This window comes from Microcaecilia unicolor, chromosome 1 (assembly GCF_901765095.1).
Source record: "Microcaecilia unicolor chromosome 1, aMicUni1.1, whole genome shotgun sequence".
Taxonomy (NCBI): Eukaryota; Metazoa; Chordata; class Amphibia; order Gymnophiona; family Siphonopidae; genus Microcaecilia; species Microcaecilia unicolor.
In genome coordinates this window covers 317,938,968-317,958,874 of record NC_044031.1, presented here as the reverse complement: position 1 = coordinate 317,958,874, position 19,907 = coordinate 317,938,968, and the positions used below count along the sequence as shown (strand labels likewise).

Here is a 19,907-nt window from a genome sequence, read left to right as displayed (position 1 = left end):
GCATCCAACTTAAGTGCCTGAACTCAGCAACACAACAAAACTAAAACTTGCAATGAACATTATATAACTCTTCTTGATTCTATAATGTGTCTGTAACACATATATCTCATTCTCTATAACATCACTCTGTATTTGTTTCATCACCGGAGGTGGCTAACGCCTCACGGTACTATGTAAGTCACATTGAGCCTGCAAATAGGTGGGAAAATGTGGGGCACAAATGCAACAAATAAATAAATAAATATTCACTTGTACAGTACCCTGTATGTTTTATCTTTCCCACCTTATTAATTACCTTATACCTTCTTTGTCCTGTTTAGATTGTAAGCTCTTTCGAGCAGGGACTGTCTCTTCTTGTTCAAGTGTACAGTGCTGCGTATATCTAGTAGCGTTATAGAAATGATAAGTAGTAGTAGTAAGAGTGGAGCAGTGATCTTTTATGATGCGTGGTACTGGAAGATTGGAGGGTGGCTAATGTAACACTGATTTTTAAAAAAGGTTCCAGGGGAGATCTGGGAATTTATAGACCAGTGAGTCTTACGTCGGTGCCGGGCAAAATGATAGAGACTATTATAAAGAACAAAATTACAGAGCATACTCAAAAGCATAGATTAATGAGACAAAGCCAACACGGATTTAGTGAAGGGAAATCTTGCCTCACCAATCTATTACATTTCTTTGAAGGGGTGAACAAATATGTGGATAAAAGTGAGCAGGTTGATACTGTGTATCTGAATTTTCAGAAGGCGTTTTCGAAAGAAATGTCTAAGTCAGAATTTGGACGTTTTACAAAGACATCCAAATTCCGAAGCTGGGACAAGGTTATTTTTAAAAAAGATGGACGTCCATCTTTTGTGTTTGAAAATACCATAGACGTCCTTGGATTTGGACGTCTTTGATTTTCGGTCATTTTCGAAAAAAAACCCCTCCAAGTCTAAAACATCTAAATTCAAGCCATTTGGACATGGGAGGAGCCAGCATTTTTTGTAGACAGGTCCCCGACATGCCAGGACAGCAATCGGGCACCCTAGAGGGCACTGTAGTGGACTTCATAAAATGCTCCCAGGTACACAGCTCCCTTACCTTGTGTGCCGAGCCCCCCAAAACCCACTACCCACAACTGTACACCACTACCATAGGGGGCACCTATATGTGGGTACAGCGGGTTTCTGGTGGGTTTTTGAGGGCTCACAATTTCCTGCACAACTGTAAGGTAGTGGGGGTATGGGCCTGGGTCCACCTGTCTAAGTCCACTAAACTACTCCAGGGACCTGCATGCTACTGTCATGGACCTGAATATGACACCTACATAGTAACATAGTAGATGACGGCAGAGAAAGACCTGTATGGTCCATCCAGTCTGCCCACAAGATAAACTCATATGTGCTACTTTATGTGTATACCTGACCTTGATTTGTATCTGCCATTTTCAAAGCACAGACCGTAGAAGTCCGCCCAGCACTAGCCCCGCCTCCCACCACCTGCTCCGCCACCCAATCTCCACTAAGCTTCTGAGGATCCATTCCTTCTGAACAGGATTCCTTTATGTTTATCCCACGCATTTTTGAATTCCGTTACCGTTTTCATCTCCATCACCTCCCGCGGGAGGGCATTCCAAGTATCCACAACTCTCTCCGTAAAAAAATACTTCCTGACATTTTTCTTGGTCCAACACAGGGGAGTATCTGAAAGTCGGCGGTAGCGGGGCCGAAGCCAGAGTGAGGGGGCACATTATAGCCCCCCCAGCCGCCGCCATTTCCGACCCCCCCCCCCACCACCCTGCCGCCGTGGGTACCTTTGCTGGCGGGGGACCCCAACCCCCACCAGCCGAGGTCCGCTTCCTCCTGCCGCTGCAAGGTTTTTTAAGTTCATCGGGATTCGTCCTCCGTCACTCTGTGCTGTTCAAAGAAGCTGCTAGCTGAATGCAGTTTCGGACTGAGTCTGACGTCGCTGCTGCACGTTGTACACGAGTCTGACGTCCTGCACGTACAACGTGCAGCAGCGACGTCAGACTCAGTCCGAAACTGCATTCAGCTAGCAGCTTCTTTGAACAGCAGCACAGAGTGACGGAGGACGAATCCCGATGAAGAACTTAAAAAACCTCGCAGCGGCAGGAGGTACCCACGGCGGCAGGGTGGGGGTGGGGGGTCGGAAATAGCGGCGGCGGCGGCTGGGGGGGGCTATAATGTGCCCCCTCACTCTGGCTTCAGCCCCGCTACCGCCGACTTTCAGATACGCCCCTGTGTTGGACCATTTGTGTCTTTATTGGCCGTCACTATGTTACTATATAAGCCTGTCTGCACTCTTGTGATAGCACTGGCTCAATGGCTTCCAGAGCAAGTAGGCAATACAAAGTTTCCTATACTAACAATTGCCTGAGCCCCACTCTGTAGGAGTGCACTAGAATGTTGTTTGAAATGGCTTCTACAAACTTGAACATATAGCCAAACTGAACTACCTACAGAAACATATTGATCAGAGGGTCCACTGCTAGTGAAACCTGCCTTCTACTGGTTCCAGTGCAGAGGGGATCCACTGATTCATACTGAGGGCCCTTTCCCTTTCCAGCAGAACAGATGGAAGGAAAGGAGCCTGAACTACTCAGCCTTCTTGCCACCCCAAAAAGACTGGCAGTTTTATAAATCATATGAGGGATGAAAGGAACTCTTTACTACTGGAACGAGAATGGCCCCAGTCTCCAGCCAAATCCTCCCTACAAAGACCCTAGAAGGCCACACCATGTGCTCTGAGAGTCACTGAGGCCTGGTTTCCCCCAAGTCCTTAACAATCTGCTCCAGATCCTCACCATAGAGCAGATGACCACGAAAGGAAAGTTTGCTAAGGCGTGCCTTAGAGATGGCATCAGCTGACCAATTTCTAAGCCACAGCCATCTATGAGCACCATGCCTAAGATGATTGCAAAAAAATACTTACGAGGCCATACAATATGTCCACTACAAAGGCTGTCCCTATCTCCAGAAGGTTCAAATCTCATGATGGGGGAGCCACTGGACCACACATAGAACCTTCTCAGGCCACACAGCCACCACAGACCACAGCCTGTATTCTCAGCACTGAGGAAGTGAAAAGCTACATCAGAAGCAATCTGATCTAACAGTTGTGGGCTTCCTTAAGGGCTATACAGCTCTCAGTTAGAATGGTGGTCTCTTTGGTGACCATCATCACCAGATCATCAATCTTAGAGATCTCAAACAACATCTCCAGGTCATTCCAAGGAAGAGGATAAAGCTTGTTCATCTATCTCATCCCTTTGAGTACCAGTTCTGGAGCCTATCACTGTGCCAGCACCAACCTCAATACAGCATTGTGGAGGAGAAAGGCTTTTGGAGGCTCCAGAATAATTCCCCCCTGAGGCAGATTCTCCCACCGAAGGAATTGAAAGGACCATCAACACCTGGGCTATGAAGGAGAAAACACCTCTTTGATGACAAACGTGCACTACCAGGGACTCAGAGTCCTGATTAGGAAACCACTCTAGCTTCTAGAAAATAACCCCAAAGGGAAACATCTCCTTGGAAAACTCATGTGCCCCTCCTCCCCAAACACCCTCCTGGGAAAACTCATTCTCTCCCCCCTCCCCAACATCCGCCACCAAGGAGGACAGGGGAACCCTGGATTGGTAAGCAGCTTCCACCACCTTTGGGAACCATGGCTACTTTGTATGGAGGTTAGAAATTCCTGGAGGCTACTGAGACCCAACCCCTCTGGCCATGCCCCCTGGCAGAGTGCCTGCTTAAGACAATAAATCAGAAGGGCCAAAAACTATTATTATTATTAGCATTTGTATAGCGCTACCAGACGCACGCAGCGCTGAACACCTGATACAAAGAGACAGTCCCTGCTCAAAAGAGCTTACAATCTGGGGCCCTAATAACCCCAGCTCTACCATCCCTCCCACCAGGGGAAACCTACTCATCTCAGACCATGTGTGCACAAAATGGGAACAAAACAATTGTCATTCCTGCCAAACTTTAGCCATGGTGGAAATAGAGACTTCACCAAGTGTATGCTCCTGCCCCTGGAGTGAATCCTGGGCATTCCCTGCAGATTTCCCATCTAATGTGATGTAATCCCTGTCACACACAGTACAAAAGGAACTGGCCACCATGCTTATTTGTTAGTACCCATAGGTCCCACAGCACCGGCTGGCCAGCATGTCAGGTCTCAGACACTGCCGCACCAGCACAGCTGCAGATGTGTATCTCTTGAAAAGGCAAGATCAGCTGCTTCCAGGTCCAACACCACCAGGTCTGCACCTACATAACGAAGGATAGGCAAGACTGCTGTGTCTCAGCCTGCTATTCTGCCCTTTAGAGGTTGACAGAAGGAGGATTTACCCCTGCTGTTTGCACTGTGCAGCCCAGCACATATAGCTCTAGGTCGTTTAGGAGTAACCAACGGCCCTCTTCTCTACCTCAATCAATGGTCTGGCCAAGGCTGAGATCCTGGGAGGGAGTTCCCTAGTGAGATTTCAACCACAGAGCCAGGGGCTGTAGACCAAGGAACAGGGATTCGGGCCCAGAAGCTGAGAAAAAAAACAACAAAAGAGAAACTGCTTCACCAGTCAACCTGCACCATCTGCTGGAGGCAGAGAAATACTGGACTGTTCCTGGTTACATCATCTGTTATATTGATGATGTCATCACAATCTTTAAGCTTCTACCTTCATCTGCTAGTAAGGGGACATAACTCATAGGTCTAGACTGTAATAGGATAAAAAGACTTATGCAAAGGTATGCCAAATATTTGGTGACGGATGTGCTGGGAGAACACTATCTGCGCTTTAGAATTCTTGCACTGTCAGTGATTTCCATGCATTCTGCAGAGGACAAGTGCTGAAGCTTCTGCACAGAAGTAGAGAGTTCAGCTGCTGGCATTTGGAAAGAGGAGATAAAGCACTGGTATGCTTCTATTTTTAAAGCTCTTTGGAAGAGATTGGGGATTATATCTTTCCTTCGGGCCTGTGCAAGCACTCAGAAGACTGCTGTGCTGTGGGCCTGGAAACCTCCAAGCAATATGTGCCAGTTTAAGTATTATCTGACAGTCTTCTTGGGTAACTGGACTTATGATGTCACTGTGTCAGTTGGTAGGGGGTGGTTCCATAGACGATTTTTGAACTTGTATGCACAGAGCTCTCACACTTCTGTACAGAGGAGACCCTCTTTTGATCTTTCATACATGTCATGAAGTAGTCTTTTCTCAGCTTCATACTGGTTTCGGCCATGATTGAGATGATCCCTGCAACCTCAAGGAGACATAGGTGCACAGTGCTTGCATTCTCGTTATGATCTGTACACTTGAAATGTGTGTCAAACTTCTGGATTTTTCTGCCCATTTCAGGCAGGGTCTGAATCCTGACTTTGGTGACATGACAAAAAAAAAAAAAACCTACACAAATAAAGAAATACTTCCACAAAAATCAAGATTTGAAAAACTTGGTAATTTGTAGAAAAATAAAATTTGGGGGGAGAGTTTTCTTTAGCATTGTTTGGCTGAGTGGAAAAAAACAAAACTGAGGAGCTGAGGAAATGACTGTGACAAGAAGGGACACACACACTCAGACATTTACAGTTGTTCCATCCTGGTGACATGCATCATTGTCACCTCACTTGTGTGTCTGACTCAATCTTACTTGTTGACAGAAAAGACTTAGAACCCATACTATGATACATGGAAAGGTACAAAAAACATGGTAACCATTTACAAATCTTCAATATTATAATACATTTGGCAATATAGGAAACCATATTGCCCTCTGTAGTTATTCCATTCAGTTCTGTGACTTGCTAATTGTCATTACAACTGTTGAATTATTGACACATACAACTAACCTCTGGATTTAGTGAATTGTTCTCTGATGATTTTGTGGAAAGTAAAATGTGTGTGAAACCATCCTGTTTCCGGACAACAATGTCTCTATATCGATAAGCACTTTCAGTTTGTCGCACACTGAAACGCAGCCTCTTATCAAAAGGTTGATCTCTTCTTTCCTCTAGGATTCTCCGCTTGTTGCTTGCTACTCCTGGGACTGACGTTTGCATATTGCTTGTACCATTAGCTGATAATGCTTCCATGAAGGCAGACGTACCTGCAAAGAGTTTAAAACAATATTGAGTGAAGCTGAAAATTATTAGATCATGGAATAAGATAATATTAGAAACAGACTATGGCCAATCCAGATGATACCTTTGGATTTTTGTACCTTCCAGTCATCTTCTAGGATTATTGCAGGAATATATTTTAAAAAAATAATAAATTTACATCAGAAAGATGTTAAACCAAACGGAAAGTCCTAACAGAAATGTGTCCTTATTTCTTTTTCTCACATTTTCCCTTGTTCTTGCTGCTTTGCTCTGATAATTTTTTAAAATCAAACTTGGCTCAATTTTAGGTAACACCCCACTTTCTTCTTAGAGTAAGATAAATACTACCTATAGCCAGGGTGAGATCTCTAGGGACAGAGAAAGCACCTATAATATGTAAACTATTTTGGTTGTACCACAGAAAGGCATTATATCAAATCTCTTACCCTTATTCTTAATAAGAAGTTGCTGTCATTTGAACTAGTCCTGTTTTCAGAACCAATATCTGACACTCTTGGCTCTAGAATGTGAACTAGCCAATCAAAAAAATCCTTAAAAATAAGCTGAAAACTTATTTTTCTAAGGAATATCACAAACAATTACTCCTATTACTATAAACAGCATAAAATATTTTTTTTCAAGTTGAATCTGCTTAGTAACTTGTGTCCCCTTATCCCTCTATGTGATTTTCAACAAGTTTTGCAGAGTTTCATCGTTAGGGTTAGGCTACTGTAGTGTTTGTTATTTTAGACTGCCTGCTGTGTATATACAAGCCATTCAAGTTATGAAGAACTCTACTATTCGTTTGCTATTTGGTCTATCTAAATATGACCATACTGCCCCTTTCCTTCAATGGTTGCGTCTGGCTATTTGTGCAGGACAGGATGAAATATCGACTTTTGCTGCTGGTCCATTAATGTGTATACTAGGAAACATATTTGATAGACTGTCTCTGTTGGTATCATCTGAAGTGGGCACTTCGCTCTGAATGTTCTTGCACTTTAGAGGTGCCTAACATTTGACTTTTTATCTAGAACGTACTAGGAAAATAATTTTTTTCGGTGGCAGGCCCTACAGAATGGAATAAACTCCCTGGTTTTCTTAGGAGTCAGAAGAACTTTGGACTCTTTAAAAAATTATTGAAGAAGCATTTTTGAAATAAGCTGCAATCTGCTTTCATTACAGTGAGGACACTGTGCAGTGATGAACCTATTTGTATTATTTGATTGGTGTGTTTGTTAAGTTTATTGTATTGTTTTATATTGTGTATGTGGTTTTTACATCCTGCTCTGGATAAGAGTGCTTTATAAATGATAAAGAAATGAAAACAAATCAATAATTTTTATTTGCATAGCCTATTTCTTTTCTAACCTTCTTTTTCAATTACTGAAACAAAACATTTAATATATATAAAACTTTGCCCTAGTGCAAATTGCTTCAAATCTATATAAATAAAAATGTAAATGTTTGTTTGTTCAAAATCTTAAATCTCCGGAAGTTCTTCACCGATTGCTTTCAAATTTGGACACAACGTTGCATTCGAATATGCGCATGTTTTTATATACCTACTATTATATAGATGTCACAGCTGTCGTACTCGCGGAGCGGAAGCAGTGTGACGAGTATTTGCAAATCAAACTGAGGAAGAACGGCCATCACTGAACGAGCGAAACAGACAAAGAATGGCTCAAATACGTTTTGAGGAAGCAGAGCGACATGCAGCCAGACTTGACGATGCACGGTTGCGAGCACGGTGATCGCGTTCTGCAGCTTCAGATCTGCTTCGTTCTCAACAGAATCAACACGACAGGCTACGAGTGGCTTAAATCTCCGAAAGTTCTTCACCAATTGCTTTGAAATTTCAACAAAACGTTGCATTCGAATACGCGCATGTTTTTATATACCTACAATTGCAAATCAAACTGAGGAAGAACGGGCATCAGCGAATGAGCGAAACAAAGAATGGCTCAAATACGTGCCGAGGAAACAGCATAGCGAAAAACATCGCTCGAGGCTCTTGATCGATCATTGCAAGATTTGCGTGGAAACATCAGACCATTTGGGAACACATTAATATTGCTTGCAGGAGATTTCAGGCAAACATTATCTGTAGTTCCTCGATCGACACCAGCGGACAAAATAAATGCTTGCCTAAAATACTCTACTTTGTGGCAACACGTAAAGATGTTAATCTTAACTACAAATATGCGTGTCCAGCTGCAAAACGATCAATTAGCTCAGATATTCTCACATCAATCGCTGAAAATTGGGAATGGAAAGGTGCCAGTTGATCTGACCTCAGGACGAATTTCATTGCCTCATAACTTCTGCAATTTAGTGACCTCAAAAGAACAATTGGTTGAAAAAGTATTTCCCAATATTCAATCCAATTATAAGAATCACGATTCGCTGAGTGAACGAGCTATTCTTGCAGCCAAGAACAAAGACATCTACGAACTGAACAATATTATTCAGTCTAACATTCAAAGCGAGCCACTCACATACAAGTCCGTTGACACTGTTCTGGAAGCAGATGAAGCGCTTAATTATCCAACAGAATTTTTCAATTCACTAGATCTGCCAGGGATGCCACCGCACGTACTGCAATTGAAAATCGGCGTGCCAATTATCATGTTGCAAAATATCAACCAGCCAAAGCTTTGCAACCGCACGTGGCTTGCAGTAAAAAAATTAATGAGCAATGTCGTACAAGCAACAATCTTGACAGGACCTTTCAAAGGTGAACATGTCCTCATTCCTCGCATTCCTATGATTCCAACAGATATGCCATTTCAATTTAACAGATTGCAATTCCCAATTCGATTGGCGCTTGCAATCACCATCAACAAAGCTCAGGGCCAATCTTTAGAATTCACCCGTTTACATCTACACACGGATTGCTTCTCACATGGACAATTATATGTTGTATGTTCTACAGTCGGCAAACCAGACAACCTCTATCTCTGCACACACAATGGAACAAAAAATATTGTATACCTACAAGCATTGTGAAATTAAACATATTAGAAACATGCGCTTCCTCTTTTCTTTCTTTTCCATTTAACCAGACTGAGCCACAGCAACGCGTGGCTGGGTAGAGCTAGTTTATCAATAAAAATATCTCAATATTTTCAATGAGATAAAACACCAGGGCAAAATTACTACAATTTTTGTAAATGGTGCAAACTTTGTAACCAGGGCAGTAGCAACATATTCTAAGCATGGAGGAACAGCCCTAATAAATGCATATGCTCAATATCAGTGCCAGGCACTGATATTGAGTGGGATAATGTATGACCACCATTTTAATAATCTTGCTAACATCTAACAAATCACCTAACCTAGGGATAGTTATGTAATTTATAAAGATTTTGGTACCACCAACATTCCTACTTTTTGCTCTGCATTGGAGTAGAATAGAGAGAAGGGATGAAGGGAGGGAGCATTTTTAGACCCATTGGGAAATCATTTCTGGACTGGTGATCTGTCATGAGCAAGTAAAATCAAGGTTTCTTTGGAAAGCAGTATTAAGGGGGCATTACTTGAGAGCCCATCATGTGCAAGTCTTCCAAGCCCTTCCACAGCCATTTGTTAGAAAGAGATCCATGGAGACAGATGTAAAACTTGTTTGGTAACACTTCATCACTGAGCCTGTTCATCACATGACACTTCATTACCATGAGAAGTGGCATGCTCTGTTGTAATTTATGTTTCAATGATTTTTATTGACAAGTGCAAATAAACTTTACATACAAAAAACTTATGCCACAACTCAGTGCAATCACAACAATTTGGTATTTCCCCCCATCTCCTCCCTCCCTCCCTCTAGTTCCCCCACCCCTTCCCTCCCCCCCTCCGACCCACCCAGTAGTGAATGATACATACCTGTAGCAGGTGTTCTCCGAGGACAGCAGGCTGATTGTTCTCACGACTGGGTGACGTCCGCGGCAGCCCCCAACCGGAAAAAAGCTTCGCGGGACGGTCGGCACGCAGGGCACGCCCACCGCGCATGCGCGGCCGTCTTCCCGCCCGTGCGCGACCGCTCCCGCCAGTTGAATGACTAGCAAAAGATGAAACACACAACTCCAAAGGGGAGGAGGGAGGGTAGGTGAGAACAATCAGCCTGCTGTCCTCGGAGAACACCTGCTACAGGTATGTATCATTCACTTTCTCCGAGGACAAGCAGGCTGCTTGTTCTCACGACTGGGGTATCCCTAGCTTTCAGGCTCACTCAAAACAAGAACCCAGGTCAATTGAACCTCGCAACGGCGAGGGTACAACAGAAATTGACCTACGAAGAACAACTAACTGAGAGTGCAGCCTGACCAGAATAAATTCGGGTCCTGGAGGGTGGAGTTGGATTTACACCCCAAACAGATTCTGCAGCACCGACTGCCCGAACCGACTGTCGCGTCGGGTATCCTGCTGGAGGCAGTAATGTGATGTGAATGTGTGGACAGATGACCACGTCGCAGCCTTGCAAATCTCTTCAATAGTGGCTGACTTCAAGTGGGCCACTGACGCTGCCATGGCTCTAACACTATGAGCCGTGACATGACCCTCAAGAGTCAGCCCAGCCTGGGCGTAAGTGAAGGAAATGCAATCTGCTAGCCAATTGGAGATGGTGCGTTTCCCGACAGCGACCCCTAGCCTGTTAGGGTCGAAAGAAACAAACAATTGGGCGGACTGTCTGTGGGGCTGTGTCCGCTCCAAGTAGAAGGCCAATGCTCTCTTGCAGTCCAATGTGTGCAACTGACGTTCAGCAGGGCGGGTATGCGGCCTGGGGAAGAATGTTGGCAAGACAATTGACTGGTTAAGATGGAACTCCGACACCACCTTCGGCAGGAACTTTGGGTGGGTGCGGAGCACTACTCTGTTGTGATGAAATTTGGTATATGGAGCATGAGCTACTAGGGCTTGAAGCTCACTGACCCTACGAGCTGAAGTAACTGCCACCAAGAAAATGACCTTCCAGGTCAAGCACTTCAGATGGCAGGTATTCAGTGGCTCAAAAGGAGGTTTCATCAGCTGGGTGAGGACGACGTTGAGATCCCATGACACTGTAGGAGGCTTGATAGGGGGCTTTGACAAAAGCAAGCCTCTCATGAATCGAACGACTAAAGGCTCTCCAGAGATGGCTTTACCTTCCACACGATAATGGTAAGCACTAATCGCACTAAGGTGATTCCTTACTGAGTTGGTCTTGAGGCCAGACTCTGATAAGTGCAGAAGGTATTCAAACAGGTTCTGTGCAGGGCAAGAACGAGGTTCTAGGGCCTTGCTCTCACACCAAATGACAAACCTCCTCCACTTGAAAAAGTAACTCTTTTTAGTGGAATCCTTCCTGGAGGCAAGCAGGACCCGGGAGACACCCTCCGACAGACCCAACGCAGCGAAGTCTACGCCCTCAACATCCAGGCCGTGAGAGCCAGAGACTGAAGGTTGGGGTGCAGTAACGCTCCGTCGTTCTGCGAAATGAGAGTCGGAAAACACTCCAATCTCCACGGTTCTTCTGAGGACAACTCCAGAAGAAGAGGGAACCAGATCTGACGGGGCCAAAAGGGCGCTATCAGAATCATGGTGCCGCGGTCGTGCTTGAGCTTCAGTAAGGTCTTCCCCACCAAAGGTATGGGAGGATAAGCATACAGGAGGCCGGTCCCCCAATGGAGGAGAAAGGCGTCCGACGCTAGCCTGCCGTGTGTCTGAAGTCTGGAACAGAACAGAGGCAGCTTGTGGTTGGTCTGAGAGGCGAAAAGGTCCACCGAGGGGGTGCCCCACTCTCGGAAGATCTTGCGTACCACTCTGGAATGGAGCGACCACTCGTGCGGTTGCATGACTCTGCTCAGTCTGTCGGCCAGACTGTTGTTTACGCCTGCCAGGTATGTGGCTTGGAGGAGCATGCCAAACTGGCACGCCCAGCGCCACAGCCCGACGGCTTCCTGACACAGGGGGCGAGATCCGGTGCCCCCCTGCTTGTTGACGTAATACATTGCAACCTGATTGTCTGTCCGAATTTGGATAATTTGGCAGGACAGCCGATCTCTGAAAGCCTTCAGCGCGTTCCAGATCGCTCGGAGCTCCAGGAGGTTGATCTGCAGATCCTTTTCCTGGAGGGACCACAGACCCTGGGTGTGAAGCCCATCGACATGAGCTCCCCAACCCAGGCGAGATGCATCCGTCGTCAGCACCTTCGTGGGCTGCGGAATTTGGAATGGACGTCCCAGGGTCAAATTGGTCCGGATGGTCCACCAGAGCAGTGAAGTGCGGCAACTGGTGGAGAGGCGGATGACATCTTCTAGATTCCCGGTGGCTTGGAACCACTGGGAAGCTAGGGTCCATTGAGCAGATCTCATGTGAAGACGAGCCATTGGAGTCACATGAACTGTGGAGGCCATATGACCCAGAAGTCTCAACATCTGCCGAGCTGTGACCTGCTGAGACGCTCTGGTCTGCGAAGCGAGGGACAGGAGGTTGTTGGCCCTCGCTTCGGGAAGGAAGGCCTGAGCCGTCTGGGTATTCAGCAGAGCTCCTATGAATTCCAGAGACTGGGTTGGCTGGAGATGGGACTTTGGGTAATTTATCACAAACCCCAGCAGCTCCACGAGGTGAATAGTGCACTGCATGGACCGGAGGGCTCCTGCCTCCGAGGTGTTCTTGACCAGCCAATCGTCGAGATATGGGAACACGTGCACTCCCAGCCTGCGTAGGTACGCCGCCACCACCACGAGGCACTTTGTAAACACTCGTGGGGCGGAGGCGAGCCCAAAGGGCAGCACACAATACTGAAAGTGCCGTGCGCCCAGGCGGAATCTGAGATACTGTCTGTGAGCTGGCAGTATCGGGATGTGAGTATATGCATCCTTTAAATCCAGGGAACATAGCCAATCGTTTTTCTGAATCATTGGCAGAAGGGTGCCCAAGGAAAGCATCCTGAACTTTTCTTTGACCAGGAATTTGTTCAGGCCTCTCAGGTCTAGGATGGGACGCATCCCCCCTGTTTTCTTTTCCACAAGGAAGTACCTGGAATAGAATCCCTGCCCTTCCTGCCCGGGTGGTACGGGCTCGACCGCATTGGCGCTGAGAAGGGCGGAGAGTTCCTCTGCAAGTACCTGCTTGTGATGGGAGCTGAAGGACTGAGCTCCCGGAGGACAATTTGGAGGCAGGGAGGCCAAATTCAGGGCGTATCCGCACCGCACTATTTGGAGAACCCACTGGTCGGAGGTTATGAGAGGCCACCTTTGGTGAAAAAATTTTAACCTCCCCCCGACCGGCAGATCGTCCGGTACGGACACTTTGAGGGCGGCTATGTTCCCGTGGATCCAGTCAAAAGCCCGTCCCTGGCTTTTGCTGTGGAGGCGCAGGGGGCTGCTTAGGCGCACGCTGTTGACGGGAACGAGCGCGCTGGGGCTGTCCCTGTGCCTGACGAGGCCTTCGGGCCGGCTGGTTGTACCTACGCTTTGCAAAAGAATAGGGTGCAGCCTGCCGGGCCCGGGAAAAACGTCCACCTGCTGAGGTGGATGCTGAAGGCGTCCGGTGGGAGAGCTTGTCGAGAGCGGTTTCCCGCTGATGCAGTTGGTCCACCATCTGCTCGACCTTCTCACCAAAAATGTTATCCCCCCGGCAAGGGACGTCGGCCAGTCTCTGCTGGGTGCGGTTGTCCAGGTCAGAGGCACGCAGCCATGAGAGCCTGCGCATCACTATACCTTGGGCCGCAGCACGAGATGCCACGTCACAGGTGTCATAGATACCCCTGGACAGGAACTTTCTGCACGCCTTCAGCTGCCTGACCACCTCCTGATAAGGCCTGGACTGCTCCAGCGGGAGCTTCTCGACCAGGTCCGCCAGTTGTTGCACATAGGTCCGCATGTGAATGCTCATATAGAGCAGGTATGACTGGATGCGGGTCACGAGCATGGAGGATTGGTAGGCCTTCCTCCCAAACGAGTCCAGAGTGCGAGACTCCCGCCCCGGAGGTGCCGAGGCGGTATCCCTCGAACTCCGTGCCCTCTTGGGAGCAGAATCCACGACCGCCGAGTCATGGGGCAATTAGGGCCGCATTAACTCTGGGTCGGAGTGGATCCTGTATTGGGACTCTGCTTTCTTGGGAATGGTGGGGTTAGTTAACGGTCGCACCCAGTTCCGAAGCAGTGTCTCCTTGAGGACATTGTGCAGTGGCACCGTGGAGGACTCTCTAGGTGGCGACGGATAGTCGAGGACCTCGAGCATCTCAGCCCTCGGCTCTTCCACAGAGACCACGGGGAAGGGAATGCTGATAGACATATCCCGCACAAAGGAGGCAAAGGAGAGGCTCTCGGGGGGTGAGAGCTTCCTCTCCGGTGAAGGCGTGGGGTCCGAGGGAAGGCCCGTAGACTCCTCTGAGGAGAAATATCTAGGGTCCTCCTCTTCCCCCCACGAGTCCTCATCCTCGGTATCGGACATAAGCTCATGTAGCTGAGTCCTGAACCGGGCCCGGCTCGACGTCGAGGCACCGAGGTCTCGGTGTCGTCGAGCGGTGGACTCCCGCGCCGGCGGGGACGGAGCTCCCTCCATCGACGTCGACGGGGACTCCACCTGCGTGGTGGTCGAGACCGGCGCCGCAAGCGGCGGCGGTGTCGACGGCCCCGGCGCCGGGCTAGAGCTCACCGGCGCCACAGACATCGGCGCCGAGGGCGCAAGCACCCCCGGCGCCGGCACAGCCTGGCGCATCAGCCCTTCCAGGATCCCCGGAAGGATGGCTCTGAGGCACTCGTCCAGGCCCGCTGCCGGGAAAGGCGGTGGGGCCGGTAGGGGTGTCGGTGCCAGAAGCTGATGGGGGCCAGGAGACGGCACCGAGGTGCCGGAACCCTGACGCGTCGGTACCTCCACGACCGACGGGGACCTCTCCTCTCGACGATGACGCTTCGGCGCCGCCTCCTCTCCGATGTCCGGATGCACCGAGGGCGACCGGTGACGACGCTTCTTGTCTTTCTTCCGATGCGCGTCACCGGTGCCGGGAGGTATGGAGGAGGAGGAGGACGATCCCCCTCGGTCCCGGGGAGCCGGGTCAGACAGGGTTCGGTCCCGAGGGCCACGGGCTGAGGGAGTGACCGGGGCCGACTGCCCACGCGGCCGCTCACCTCTACCCTCGCCAGCGGACCGGCGGGCCGACGGGACCTGTTCTCCTGGGGTCGATGCCATCGGTGCCGATGTCTCGGGCATCGATACCGGTACCGAAGGACCGGGCGTCGATACCGATGCCGTCGAGGTCGACATCGAGGGGCCGGCGCAAGTTCCAAAAAGACGGTCCCGCAGAACTTGCCTCGCAACCTGAGTCCGTTTCCGGAGACCGAGACACAGGGAACACGACTTGATATTGTGCTCCGGCCCGAGGCACTGGTGGCACCAAGCGTGGGTGTCGGTCTGCGAGATCGGCCGGCCGCAGCGACCACACTTTTTAAATCCACTCGGGACCCTTGAGGACATCGATGGAAAAATCGCGTCGGCGAAGTCAAAGTCGTCAATGGTGGCTGAAATCACACCACGAAAAGGAAAACGACCGTGCGGCCACTAGGCCGCAACGCGGCGTCCCCGCTGCAAGCGAGGGAAAAAGGGAGCGCGTGCTCCACACGCGCAGGGTTTCTTTTTTTTTTTTTAAAAAGAAACCGGACGGTAACTAAACAAAGTTAAACAAAGAAAAAGCACGATCCGCGTAAACGCGATCGAAATCCGGCGGCTGAATCAGAGAGAGCGGCGAGGCACGACTCTCTCCAGACGCGGAAAAAAAGGAACTGGCGGGAGCGGTCGCGCACGGGCGGGAAGACGGCCGCGTATGCGCGGTGGGCGTGCCCTGCGTGCCGACCGTCCCGCGAAGCTTTTTTCCGGTTGGTGGGGGCTGCCGCGGACGTCACCCAGTCGTGAGAACAAGCAGCCTGCTTGTCCTCGGAGAAACAGCTGGTTCAAGTTACAAGGAAGCAGGAATTAAGTTTTGAGAATTTGTCTCTTTGCTGTCGGCTGCAGTGTGTTCCAAAATCTGCTCCAGGTCTGCCCCAGACTCCTCCCTGCCACAGAGTCTAACTCTTTAATCCCACTTCGTTCCATCTTCAACAAATCTATCATAAGTGTTCTCCACTGTGTCACAAACGGGCCCTGCTGCTCTCTCCAGCAAAGTAGGATCACTTTCTTCCCGATCAGAATTGACCTCTGTAGAAACCGTTGGTATCCGGGCAGCTCTGGTTTAGCATAGCGATACACGCCAGATAGCATCTGTGGTTGTAAGGTCGACCTCTCTGTTGTAATTTATAAAAGTATTTCATGACTATTTATTCTCTTTTTAATGTAATAAAATATCAAAAATTGCCAAAATATTATAGACCTAAGTACAGGGGAAATGACCTTTTTTCTTTAGCTCTGCAGTTTGTGAGAAATTCTCTTTAAAGCAACTCTTTCTTTTAAAGTAACACCCATTGTTTTCATCATCCCCAGTTCTACTAGAATTCCCAGAGGACGTGGCCACCAATGTGTTGTCAAATCAATGCTGAAGTTGTTTCCTCCATCTTCAACATCCAAGTACATATGTTCTCTCTGCCCACACACACCACCACCTATGCTCCCCCCCCCCCCCCCCCCCCAAATATACTGTAACTGGCAGAGCAGTCAGCTCCCCTGGACGGGAGGTCAGGGAAGCAAGACTGCCAAAAGGTTCAACATTAAACATGGTCTTAGTGGAGACAGTAAGTCTGGGAATAAGGGAAAAACTTGGAGGAAGGAACCCAACATGTCTCCCCCACTGAAAAGCAACATCAGAACGTAAGAACATAAGAATAGCCATACTGGGTCAGGTCAAAGGTCCATCTAGCCCAGTATCCTGTTTCCAACAGTGGCCAATCTGCTCACAAGTACCTGGCACAGACCCAAATATTAGCAACATTCCATGATATCAATCCCAGGGCAGACAGTGGCTTCCCTATGTCTGTCTCAATTGCAGACTATGGACTTTTCCTCCAGGAACTTGTCCAACCCTTTTTGAAACCCAGATATACTAACCACTGTTATCACATCCTCCTGCAATGAGTTCCAGGGCTTAACTATTTGCTGAGTGAAAAAATATTTCCTCCTGTTTGTTTTAAAAGTGTTTCCATGTAATTTAATTAAGTGTCCCCTAGTCTTTGTACTTTTTGAAAGTATTAAAAAAAAACACCCCAATCGATTCACTTTTACTCGTTCTTCTCCACTTAGGATTTTATAGACCTCAATCATATGTCCCCTCATCCATCTCTTTTCCAAGCTGAAGAGCCTTAACCTCTTTAACCTTTCCTCATATGAGAGGAGGTCTATCCCCTTTATCATTTTGGTCCCTCTTCCTTGAACCTTTTCAAATTCCGCTATATCTTTTTGAGATATGGTGACCAGAACTGAAAGTAATACTCAAGGTGAACTCGAACCATGGAACGATACAGAGGCATTATAGTATTCTGAGTCTTATTTAACATCCCTTTCCTAATAATTCCTAGCATCCTGTTTGCTTTTTTGGCCACCGCCGCACACCGGGCAGACGATTTCAGCATATTATCTACAACAGCACCTAGATCTTTTTCTTGGGTGCTGATCCCCAAGGTAGACCCTAGCATCAGGTAACTATAATTCAGATTATTTTCCCAATGTGCATCATTTTGCATTTGTCTACATTAAATTTCATCTACCATTTGGATGCCCAGTCTTCAAATTTCCTAAGGTCTTCCTGCAATTTTTCACAGTCTGCATGTGTTTAACAACCTTGAATAATTCTGTCATCTGAAAACTTTAATTACCTCACGTTTTGATTTCCAGATCAATTATAAATATGTTAAATAGCACTGATTCCAGTACAGATGCCTGCAACATTCTACTGTTCACCCTCCTCCATTGAGAGAAATGGCCATTTAACCCTACCCCTTTGTTTTCTGTCCAATAACCAATTCCTAATACACACAGAACACTGCCTTCTATCCCATGACTCTCTAATTTTTGCAGGAGTCTCTCATAAGGAACTTTGTCAAAAGCTTTCTGAAAATATAGATATATCAACTGGCTCACCTTTATCGACATATTTATTCATGCCTTCAAAAAAAATGAAGCAAATTGCTGAGGAAAGACTTCCCTTGGCTGAATTTATGCTGACTCTGTCCTATTAAATCATGTTTATATATGTGTTCCGCAATTTTATTCTTTATAATAGTTTCTACTGTTTTGCCCAGCACTGACATCAGACTTACCATTCTGTAATTTCCAATCACCCTTGGAAATTGCCGCCCTCCAAACTTCAGATACTAAGGACGATTTTAATGACAGATTTCAGATTACTAACAGCAGATCAGCAATTTCATATTTGAGTTCTTTCCGTACCCTTGGACGCATGTCATCCGGTCTAGATGATTTACTACTCTTTAATTTGTCAATTTGGTCAGTACATTTTCCAGGTTCACAGAGATTTCATTCAGTTCCTCAGCAACATCACCCTTGAAAACCATTTCTGGTAGGGTAGATCTCTTACATCTTCATCTGTAAAGACCGAAGCAAAGAATTAAGTTAGTCTCTCCGCTATGGCCTTGCCCTCCCTGAGTGCCCCTTTTACTTCTTCATGATCTAACAGTCCCATGGATTCCTTTTCAGGCTTTCTGCTTCTGATGTACCTGAAAAAGTTGGTACTGTGAGTTTTTGCCTCTGTGGCAAGTTTCTCTTCATATTCTCTTTTAGCCTTCTTGTTTTGCTTCTTATTTTCTTCATTTGGGCCCTTTTTTCATTCTTTGAAGGACATTCTTTTAGTTCTAATAGCCTTTCACTTCACCTTTTAACCATGCTGGCAATTGTTTTCTCTTCTTTCCACATTTGTAAATACGTGGAATATATCTGGTCTGCGCTTCCAAGATGGTACTTCTAAATAACATCCATGCCTTTGCAGCTGATCCTTTTAGCTTCTTTTTAACCATTTTCCTTATTTTATCATAGTCACCCTTTCAAAAATTAAATGCTGCTACTGTAGATTTCCTTTGGGGCTTTACTCCAGATATTAGCTCAAAATTGATCATGTTATGATCACTATTTCCCAGCAGATCCAATACCGTTATCTCACATACTATGCCCTGCACTACAATAATGACTAGATCTAAAATGGCTCTCCCTCTTGTCGGTTCCTGGACCAGTTGCTCCAAGAAACAGTAATTTATTACGTCTACAAAGTTTACCTCCCTAGAACTCCCATATCCAGTCAATATTGGGGTAATTGATATCACCCATTATATTGTCAGCGTTCCTAATTTCTGTAAACATTTCTTAAACAGTCTGTTCGTTCTGTCCTGGTGGATGGCCCTAAAAGAATACTCTTACCCTTCATACATGGAATTTCTATCCATAATGATTCCACACTGCTATCTGTTTCATGTAGAATGTTTATTTTATTTCACTTAAATGTAGAATGTTAATTTTATTTCACTTCTCTCTTCAACATATAGTGCTCCACCCCTCCAATTTGATCCACTGTCATTGTGATATAATTTGTACCCTGTTAGCACAGTGTCCCTTTGTGAACCCAAGAGATAGAAAGGAATATCATTTGAGGCACTTCACTACTTGTTAATCCGATTACGTTATCTATGTTGGTCAGTGTCCAAGCAACAGGTTATATATTGGTATTACCACTAGATCATTTAAATTCTGCATGTCAGAACATAAATCAAATTTAAAAAGAAAGAATATGAAAGAACCCTTGGTAATGCATTGCAAACATAAGTTTAAGATCTGAAATGCTTCGTCATTGATACAGTCACTGCACATAAATGTGGGGGAAAT

At 46.9% G+C, this 19,907-nt stretch overlaps 1 protein-coding gene across 5 annotated transcripts in view; it reads right to left on the bottom strand.

The window, feature by feature from the left end:
- The window catches only part of CDYL (chromodomain Y like), a 313,720-nt gene that overhangs the window by 127,970 nt on the left and 165,843 nt on the right, over positions 1-19,907 (bottom strand). For all 5 annotated transcript variants that reach the window (XM_030208727.1, XM_030208718.1, XM_030208709.1 and 2 more), the window contains one exon: positions 5,853-6,109. In XM_030208727.1, the coding sequence (XP_030064587.1) occupies positions 5,853-6,109 (257 nt within the window). The remainder of the gene's footprint in view (positions 1-5,852; positions 6,110-19,907) is intronic.